The 10,861-nt window shown below is 42.3% G+C and overlaps 1 protein-coding gene across 9 annotated transcripts in view; it reads left to right on the forward strand.

Moving 5' to 3' along the window:
- LOC136838878 (uncharacterized) overlaps positions 1 to 10,018 on the forward strand; it is a 532,018-nt gene extending 522,000 nt beyond the window's left edge. For all 9 annotated transcript variants that reach the window (XM_067104542.1, XM_067104541.1, XM_067104544.1 and 6 more), the window contains one exon: positions 9,421 to 10,018. In XM_067104542.1, coding sequence (XP_066960643.1) covers positions 9,421 to 9,469 — 49 coding nt within the window. In that variant the 3' untranslated portion in view covers positions 9,470 to 10,018. The remainder of the gene's footprint in view (positions 1 to 9,420) is intronic.
- The last annotated feature ends 843 nt before the right edge of the window (positions 10,019 to 10,861 follow it).

Consider the following 10,861-nt stretch of genomic DNA (forward strand, 5'->3'; position numbering starts at 1 on the left):
GCTCCCCTCTCTATCTACAGTTAAGGGCTACCACTTGACCCTCTCCCAGGTCTTCCAGCTTAAGAGCATGGATCTCTGTCTCAGCAGAGATTTGCATGCTTCTGAGGAGTTTCAAGTAGTATTACCCTTCCACTTCCCATTAACTTCAAACTTAAGAGTGGGATGTAACTCCCATCATTCATAGCCTCTCCCACACCCCTTATGAACCCCCAAGTGAGGCTTTGGACAAGATCTTATACTCAAGACTGTTTTCTTACCAGCATTAACATTGGTAAATAGAGTAGGTTAATTACAGTCTCTCTTACTTAGTATGGCACTCAGCAGCTCATGAGGTGTGGGAGAGGCTACGAAGGACAGGAGTTACATCCCACTTTGAAGTTTGTTCATGGGAAATGGAAGAGCTAAATTGCTTGAAACCCCTCAGAAGCATGGAAGTCTCTGCTGAGACAGATCTACACCTTTAAGGTGGAAGTTCTGGGAGAGAATCAAGTGGTAAATATTAACTGTAGACAGAGAAAGGAGCTTAGAATGTCTACTATTGAATACTTGCTCTGACTGGAGAGATTTCCCTTGAACTACAGCTACTGAAGATAAATCACCTAACCCATTAAACATCTGCTGTAGATCACCTCATGGAACCTGTCATCTTTTCTGCAACCCTTCAAAAAAAGCCTTTCTCTCACACTTCACGGCTCTCACTCCAGCTATGAAGTGTGAGTTCCTGCATGGACTTGGTGATACAAGAGCAGATGTGCAAGGTTGCCTAAAGGGTGTTGGAAGGTACTGTCCATCGCAGCTCAAGGGTCCAGCACTAGGAATTGGAGCCGGGTTTTCCTGTTAATCTGAATAGTGAACAGATCAATCACTGGCATCCCCCAAAGCTTGGACAGCCTCTGTGGGTGCAGGTACCAATCTGTCCCCTGCCCTGCCGCTAGTGATTGAGCTAGTTGGCTAACACATTGCAATGGCCGAGGATATATCTGCCAAACAGCTTGACAGCATGCAAAATTGCCCATTTTTGCACCTGCCTTGCCAATACACATAGGGGTAGGAATATCGTTTCCTATTTGTCCAAGTATGACACCATGGTCATGCTGTTGGTCATTAGCACTAATTGGGTGTCCTGTCAGCTGATAGGACTGCAGCATTTGCAACACTACACTCTTCTCAAAAATGTTTATGTGAAAGTGAGAATCCTTTTAGAATCCACAAATGAGCAATTCAGATGTGTGCCCCACCTCACCTTCCATGTGTCTGAGAACAAAAGTATCTCCCATAGTGGGGAGGTTTCTCTCATCTCTTCATGAGAGGGCCTCCTCCACTTCTGTGGTCAATATAATAAGTGCCTGAGGACTGATGACAGCTGACCAACGTTGCTTTAGACAGCACTCAAGAGAATGCATGTAGAGTCACCCATGAGGTATGAGTTTTCCAGAGATGACAGGTAACCTAGAAGGACTTGCCAAGGCTGAGCAGGCTGTTCTTGGTGATGTGACACTTCAGTTTGTTGATACAGTGTTGATCAACATCTGCTGCTTGGGTATGAGTTTGGACTTCTCCCAGTTTACCTCAACCCCCAAATCATGACCAAATCAGAAAAGCCAGTCTTGATCCTGTACTAAATGCACCAAGATAAAAGGACTAGCCAATCGTAAAGGTACCATAACAGATGGATGTCCAACATTTGTGCCCAAATTGACACCAGTGTGAACACTTTTTATGAACAACTGTGGGGCAGTCACAAGGATGAAGCAAAGCACTTTAAATTACAGTATAGAGATTATCCAATCAAAGATTAAGTAGAGGTATTTTTGAGTGTCTAGATGGAAGGACATTTGAAAATACATATCCTTCTGATAGCGGCCAACACACAACATGGGGTTTCAATCTTGATGAAGGCCTGACTTACAAACTCGTTGAGTGAAGAGATCGATGGTCAACCTCCCGTCACCTTTTCCAAATGGAAATTGTAACTTTAAAAGCCATGAGAATGGTCGTCTATAAATTACAGTGTGTCCTCTCTTCCATGGACATAATGGAATACTTTGATGTGCTAAGAGAGTAAGTGGGAAATGGGATTGGTGAGAGATGGGAGGGCAATAGTCCTTGAGGGGAATCATGAAAAGCTAATGATATCTTTTTATAATTTTCAGGATTAATTTTTTTTTTTTTACCTCAAATCTTTCTAAAAAGTAGAAATAAAGATTCGAGTACCCCTGGGCCCTTTGATGGTACTGTCTTGGCACATCTAGCAGTCCAGAAGACACATACTACTCAAGGTTCTGGAACCTGTTGTTGCCATGTTACCCAGTAGTGTGTCAGGCATCCCTCAACTCATTTAAGTGGTTCAGGAGGAACACCAGCTTGTGTGACCTCCTTTCTCCCTGGCTAAGATTGTGGGGGGGGGGGGGGTTGCAAAAGGACTGGGGAGATTCTTTGTCAGAGAACTGAGCTCTCACAAAGCCAACACTGATGTAGCCACCCTAAAGGCTTGACTACAGAGTCCTTCCTGGATCGGGAAGGAACCTTAAGTTACATTTCATTGTGCAAGGATGAATCTTTGAGTGTGTCCTTGTTTTCCTTACTATACCCAAAACCTGCCTGAAAAAAAAAAAAGGGGTGAATGCCCATTGCATCTTATCAAGAAAAGATTGGTCCACAGTTAGCAGACTCGTGTAAGAGGAAGATCAACTTCCACCCAACACTAACAACTCTGCCTTTTCAGGTGTGGCAAAGTCTGCCATCATGTTTAGCCATAAGTCAAGCTCAGCTTTGCCTGAAATAAAGCCAAGGTGACTGACTCCATGGCCACTACTCTGGATGGAGATGATAAATTCCCTCTGCCCAGACCTGTTCCAAACTGAGGTTGTTCATCAGTCCACAGACTGACAGGTCTACCTCTAGGGGTTAGTTCTCAGCCTCCTCTGGTGTGGCGGAATTCAAAACCACAAAAAACAGTACACAACACTCACCCTGATCCTCGGTTGCTGGAAGATGGAGTAAGGCGTCCACGGTCGCCAACACAGCACCCAAAACCACACAAACAAAACAAGGAAACATAAAAAAAAAGAAGATAGAACTATATACACAACAAGAACAGCACACTAACAAGAAAAACCAACAACTCTCAAAAAGCACACAAAAAAACTGTCCAAGACCAGACGACGGACCGGCACTAGCTCTGACTCAAGACTCACTCAAAAACCGAAAAATCCTTCACATATTCCACAGAGACAGCGCCGTAAACAAACTAACGACCTCATCCCTCTTCCAACAACCGAAGCACTCACTAACGACAATTACACTCGCTCGCTCTCTCTCTCTCTCTCTCTCACAGAACGTTGGGAAATGCTAATTAAAAAACTCACTCATCCCTCTATAATTCTCCCCCCTTTTAGCATTTCCCAACCAACACTTTTCACACTGCATTTAAATTGCCTTACGCAACACCCACGGATGCTCACTAGCAGGTCCTCTAGAACGCGTTCGCAGGCAGGCAATCATTCTCTCAGACTCGCTCTCTCTTCCAGCAACATTCAGATTTACATTTTCTTCTCCATTCTCTCTCAGATTCATGCTATCTTCTTCACTATTACCACTCTCAATTTCATCCACAATCTCATTTATACCCTCTAACTCGTTCCCAAATACCTCCCCCAATTCTTCAACTAACCCATCCCATTCGCTCATTGACCTTTCCAATTCTTGCAACGATTCATTCATGCTTTCGATCACTCGTATATTACTGCTACGCTCTCTTACTCTTACACTTTCGCTCATCTCCAACCGTTCACTCACCCCTACACATTCAGTCAACTCAGTTATATCAAACCCGCATATGCTATACGTTCTATTCATACCATCCCATTCATTCGTATGACACGCTTTATCACTCATTTTCACTTTGGCACTCACACCCCTATCACACAACTTACGATCACTCCGTTCACTTACGTTCTTCCCTTTCTTATGTTTCCTACCATACTCTATCAAAACAAATTGCTGACCCTCCATACACATGCTCTCATGCATACTTGGTTCACCCACATTCGATTTCAACCATTTATACACCCCATTCTCTCTCACATATTCGGTACATCCTTCCATCTACGCAATTGGTTATGATGCGCTCAGTATTTCTCTCACACTACCATCTACACATACTTCCCCTACAACATGACTAAGCCCACTGGGACCAACTTCCAACACTTCATGCGGACCCTCAAATTTTTCACGCACTTTATTTACATTCAACCGCCCTTTCTCGATTACTTCTTTTCAACACTTTCTCCCCACCTTGTAACTTTCAAACCTCTCATGCGCCTTCTTCCATACCTCCCTATCATTCTCAGATATACCCAATCTTGGTCTCACTATCTTTTCAAAATTTAACACATATTTACACGGAGACATACCAATACCCTTATGCACTGTGGCGTTGTATACCCACAACGCTCGCCCAACATTTACATCCCAATCACTTATCATATGTAATATCTCCGTCAACGTTCTCACCGTTCGTTCCGCCAATCCATTTGCACTGGGCATACACGGCGTAGAGTACACATGCTCTATGCCCCAATCACGCAACATTTGCTCAAACTCCCACCCAACAAATTCAGGCCCATTGTCACTCAACATTCGTGTTGGCTTGCACACACACATTGGCAACATCACTTGACCCACCATTCTCGCTACAGTCTCACTCTTTTTGTTCCGAATTGCTACTGCATATGCAAACTTACTCAAATGATCTACCATTACAACCATTCCCACATGTCCTCTAGCAGTCACAGGCAACGACACACAATCAGTCACAACCATCTCCAATAACTCTTTCATCTGCAAACGCAACACAGGTGGATTCGCATGCACACTTTGATACTTACCCTTCTGACAGTCCGCACACGTAATCGCTACATCCGCACAAATTTTATTCAATCCAGGCACATACAATCTCTCTCTCATACATTCCCATAATTTATTTTTCCCCAGATGCCCAAACCTATCATGCACTAATAAACACATACCCACGGCTGCATCTTCCAAAAACACTGGCACATACACTTCCCCATCCCACATTCCTTCCTGATGCAAAAAATAAACTATACCTTTACATACAACAAATCTCTTAGCACTTCGCTTATACACTTCTCAGACGGCCAACGTCCTACTCTTACACCCTCTAACACACTCTCTCTTAACATACTTATTCTCATGCACTGATTTTGCATCTGCTTAATTTCCTCTTCACTCAACAAATCATTTTCACTCTTTGCAATATCTACCATACCTACAAAACTAGTTTTAGACACATCCCCTCCTTTAACCTTCGTTATTTCCCTGCCACCCTTTCCTAAAATTCCCCTCCCGAAATCCACACTTATATCATGCATTCTCATAAAATCAATTCCTAATAAAAAACATGTTGGCATATCATTCTCATCCATGACTACAAAATTATGTATTATTTCAAATCCCCGTAACTGAATTTTTAATTGTACCTCCTCCCATACTAACACACTCCCTTGTCCCAAACCATGTATCCTTACACTCATTGATTTTCTTTTTACATCCCAATCGCACCTTTCCAATTCACTCACTACTGTACTACTCACTAACGACACTTGTGCTCTCGTATCTACCAAACTACAATATTCACTCTGATTTACCACTACATTCGTTACTAATTTACCTTTCGCTTCATGCATACACGCTCTCACGGCTACATTCACCTGCTTAGCATTACCCCCATCTCCTCCAACTGACTCCTCAACTCCTCATTCTCACTCCTCAGCCTCCCATTCTCCTCCTCCAGCCTACCCTGGAGTTCCCTAGCCACCCGGAGTTCCTCTCTCAGTTTCTCTATCTCACTCATACTGACTTCTTACTCTCACTCTACCCACCACAAACAATCCTAACAGCAATTATACAACAGCCCCACGTTGGGCGCCAAATATTATGTGGCGGAATTCAAAACCACAAAAAACAGTACACAACACTCACCCTGATCCTCGGTTGCTGGAAGATGGAGTAAGGCGTCCACGGTCGCCAACACAGCACCCAAAACCACACAAACAAAACAAGGAAACATAAAAAAAAAAGAAGATAGAACTATATACACAACAAGAACAGCACACTAAGAAGAAAAACCAACAACTCTCAAAAAGCACACAAAAAAACTGTCCAAGACCAAACGACAGACCGGCACTAGCTCTGAATCAAGACTCACTCAAAAAACGAAAATCCTTCACATATTCCACAGACAGACAGCGCCGTAAACAAACTAATGACATCCCTCTTCCAACAACCGAAGCACTCACTAACGACAATTAACGAACGTTGGGAAATGCTAATTAAAAAAACTCACTCATCTCTCTCTCTCTCTCTCTCTCTCTCTCTCTCTCTCTCTCTCTCTCTCTCTCTCTCTCTCTCTCTCTCTCTCTCTCTCTCACACAGAACGTTGGGAAATGCTAATTAAAAAACTCACTCATCCCTCTATATTGGGACAGTGTTTCCACTGCTGTGTCAGAGGCAGAGGAAGTAACTTGGTCCAGATATTAGAGAATCGATGTCCTCAAGCATACCCCAAGGTAAGGTTCATTGACGACACCAAGCTTTGACTGGGGATCGAGATGAATGCCCAGGGAGGGATGTAGGCATAATTTAAAAGTAATAAAGGTAACCATATGCAGTCACCTCTACCACACCACACACAGCAACAGAACCAGCCAAACAGGCTCCATCGTCCATATGCAGTGAGCAAGTATACACACTTGCCTGTCTTGGTTAGAACTGTGTAGCACTGGGCTGTGCGCGCTCCAACCCAACCAAGGATGGCTGAGCCAATGCTACACATGTGAGTACAAGCCTTGCCCCAGTAGTCTAGAGACCAATCATGGTTATATCACTGGATTAACCATAGCAGCCCTGGAGGTCTTATATAAATAGGAATTTAAGGAAGTGCGAACTTTTCTTACATGCCTCTAAAGAAATGTGAGCACAGGCAGAATCAAAGATGGCCCTCCCCCTCGTGAAGTGAAAAACGCATCCTGCCAAAGATTACCGGCTCCCATGAATGGGTACCAGGATTGCCATCATACCCAGCAGAGGGGTGATGGCAGCAATTAGGCCTTCTTATCCCACTTGTAGAGAGAGGGCTACTTTCTTCCTGTGCTGTCTGCAGCCCTGAGAGGAGGAGAGAGGAGTGAAAGAGGAAGACAAGGAGATGGAGGATGAAAGCAAAGCACAGAGGTACTTCTTTACCCTCCCCGAACATGGGTCACCTCAACCTCACCCTCTCCAGTATTAACAGACAAAGTGCACATCCTCAAAATAACAGCAGCAGAAGCTGGCAAAGCTGCTATAGGAGGAACAGCAGGCACATCAGATTCACAAGCAGAATCTTGAGAGGGAAGTCAAAGCAAATGCAATGGATCTTGAAACACTGACCCTTGTGAAGAACCTTCAGCCAAAATCAAATGCACAAGAAAGGCAAATAAGGAAGGCTGGCCCAAAATGCCAAGTGAAGGCCACAAAGCTTTCAACACTGGGTACCAAAGGGGTTTGGGGTCGGGGAGGAATCGGCAGACTCCACCTCAGCACTATGCAAAAATTGAGCTTGGTTGTCATATATATATAGGCCATGAAGACAATCCTGGGTGGTGGGGGTATGGGTGGATGCCAGTCTGGGAGGAGGGGTAGGTAAGCACAGTATGGGGAGGAGGTAATATTGGCAGTGTGTTGCCCTCTTTTCCTTCTTCCTCCTCAAACCATACAGCTCCCACTGGGAAGGAAATCAAGACACAAATCACAAGTTAGAAAGATCCAACACTTCTGGCCTCTGCATGACAAACAAAAGAATGAAAGTTAGTGGCAAACACAGATGTGAAATGTACATACATTCAACTTTATGCTCTAGTGAATCTTAGGCAAGATGCATTTCAGCCCAGTGGAGCTTGGGTTACTACAAACTGTAAAACAGCCACCACTGACCCTAAGAAGTCAAGGACTTGAGGGTACATACTTAGGGTAGCAAAGGTAGACTGGCAGTGGCAGAACCTGCCTTCAGTACCTGAGCCATTGAGTAGTACAGTACTTCTTGAATGCTAAGGATGGGGCAATACTGGGGTAAAAAGACACCTTAACCCTGTGGCTAATACCCTGATTCTAAGGCTAGCAAGAAGACAGTCTTGATCATGACTCCTGTCCAAGCCCTCACTCAAGGACTCATATGGTGCCTTGATGGGACTACAGAACAAGAGAGCAACATCCCACTCTGGAGGCTGGAGTTTGCTACGTGGGCAAGACTCCTTGAAGCTCTTCAGGATCATGGAGACTCAACCAAGATAGGAACATCTGGGAAAAGGATGAGTAATAGCCTCTGCATCAGCCTTTTTTTTTTTCTGAAGAAAATGAGGTGTCTTGGTGGAGGTAGATAAGGAATCTACTCTGCTTAGAAATATCACTAACCTGAGAGAGAACCCACTTACAACACAGTGACAGAGGACGGCGTAATTAGCATTGTACACATATGCTGTGGACTTTATAGATGGTAACTGACATCTTATGCACAGCACCGCAAGCAAGGCCTCTCACAGGAGTTGCTGGATAGTCTCTAACCATGAAGTGTGAGGAAATCCAAAGACTAGTGATGCCGTAGCAGAAAGGACACCAAAGCATTGTGGACAACTGGGGTATTTTTTCTGAATGCCTCAATGAGAGAAGTGATACACAAGATGTACTGGCAGGAGCTGTTAGTTGTGGTAGGTTATTTTGTTACCATCAGAAGGTGCAGTACAATCTTAATCTTCTTCCTTACCTCCTTGTGTCACATCTTTTGCACCATCATCAGACAGACTTAAGTACTGTGTTCTTCTTTGGTTAGTTGATACATGTTCTTTGAACAAACTTTATCTGGGTTTTCTGCCACTCAAGATCCTAGTGAAAAAACTCATTGAGCGCTGGTGCCTGACATTATGATTTGTAAGTGCTCCTCTGATTCCACTGGACCCATGCAAAGAAGTCTGAAATTGAGTAATCATCCTTCCTCCTAAATTGCAGTTTTAGCTCGATAAATTTTAAACCTGGCAATTTTTACATACTACCAGTTATTAGTGGAGTGTTAACCTCTTAGCCCCTCATTCTTGCTAATTCACTTGCAGCCTACGAATAATGAGAGTAGCAGTTGTACCTAACAACTGGTTCTCGGTGCACATGGATAAACAGTTTGATGGGTTTCATAGAAACTTTGTGTAATTTTAGTATTTTACATTTATCGGCTGCTGCAAAGAACCTTTCTCATAGGATAAGATCTAGTTTTAGACTTAAGGGTCGTAAATTTACTTACATAAATACAGTTTCCATACATAGCATTGTGATTTTCATCTTGCTAATGTTAAATGTTTTTTCTTTTTTCAGAGGACACAAAACAAAATCTTTTGACGATCTCGACAAATTTGAAGAATAAATTACACGGACGTATCCCCGAGAGAGAATAGAGATAATTGGATTTTACATATAAAATTTTGTGTTAGTGGTTTTAATTTATTTAAGCAATAAAGACCTGAGATTTTTAAAACTTACTGCATGACCTTTCTGGTGCTCCACCTGTATGATGTATTAAGCCAAAGAACTGTATATTTGTGTCAGGACAGGGTTTGTATAGATATTTTTAAATTGTAAAATACAGTTACATTGCTGATAAGGGTGGTTCTGTTCTAGATTAATTTTTAAATTACATTTCCATTTTCAAATGCTTTATTCAGGAAATAACACCAGTACAATCTTTTCATTAAAATTAATCTAATGCTGTAATACAGTGTTTGAAATTTGTTAGCTTATAAACATACAGCTATTTCTTCAAGAATTTGCTAGCACTGATACTGCTCTTGTCTTTTTGTATATAAAATGTATCTATTCATAAAAAATGTAGAAATGTGATATATCTATATATGAATGTATTTGTCCCTACAAAATGCACTTTGTTTGTATAAATAAACAGCTTTAATAATAATAATAATACTCTATTGAATCAAACCTTAAGAAATAATCACTATACATATCACACAAAAAATAAAAACTACTGATTTATACACATCACACAAACAAACCTCTACATTATTTATGCCATAATACTGAACAATGGTGAAAGAGCCAAACTTTAATTTTCCCTGACAGAAAATCAGAGCATGCTAAAGTACTCGTAATACCTCCAACTGCTAGGACCCCTGTCTAGCTTCCTGTTAGCATTATTAATTAATGACTTGTCTAGGTTGAAGCGGTATACAGGCAGTCCCTGGTTTATGGCAGGTGTTCCGTTCTGAAAAACGCTGTAAACCGGAACATCATTATAATAATGGGAATAAATGGCGCTTACAGCACCTTGTGATGCCAAGTGCAGTAAAACTGGGTACAGTGCCGTAAAACCAGGTTAACGGCACCATGAGCCAAGTGCTGTGAAGTCAGAACACCGTAAAACGAGACCGCCCTAACTTGAGGACTGCCTGTATCTATAAAAAAAGAAAATGCACAGAGGAACAATGCAGAGTAATACTCTAGATAAAATATGAAATTTATGTTGCAAAAGAGTATTTAAATGTTTTTATCCAAAAACAAATTATTCCCTATTTTAGTGATATAGTTTTTCATGGCCTTTAACCCCAATTTTGTCATCATGCAGTATTCCTGCAACAGTGAAGGCACAATAATCCTGCAGCCAGACCTGACATAATTAGGTAAGACTGCAGAACCACAATGAATAATGCTTATAGGTTTGTGTGTTTCCTGTTCTTTATTGCCAGACCCTAATGGGTATCTGGAATAAAGAAAATGGTTGATAACCTGTGACTTTACCTTGAAA

The sequence above is a fragment of the Macrobrachium rosenbergii genome, chromosome 5, assembly GCF_040412425.1.
Source record: "Macrobrachium rosenbergii isolate ZJJX-2024 chromosome 5, ASM4041242v1, whole genome shotgun sequence".
NCBI lineage: Eukaryota > Metazoa > Arthropoda > Malacostraca > Decapoda > Palaemonidae > Macrobrachium > Macrobrachium rosenbergii.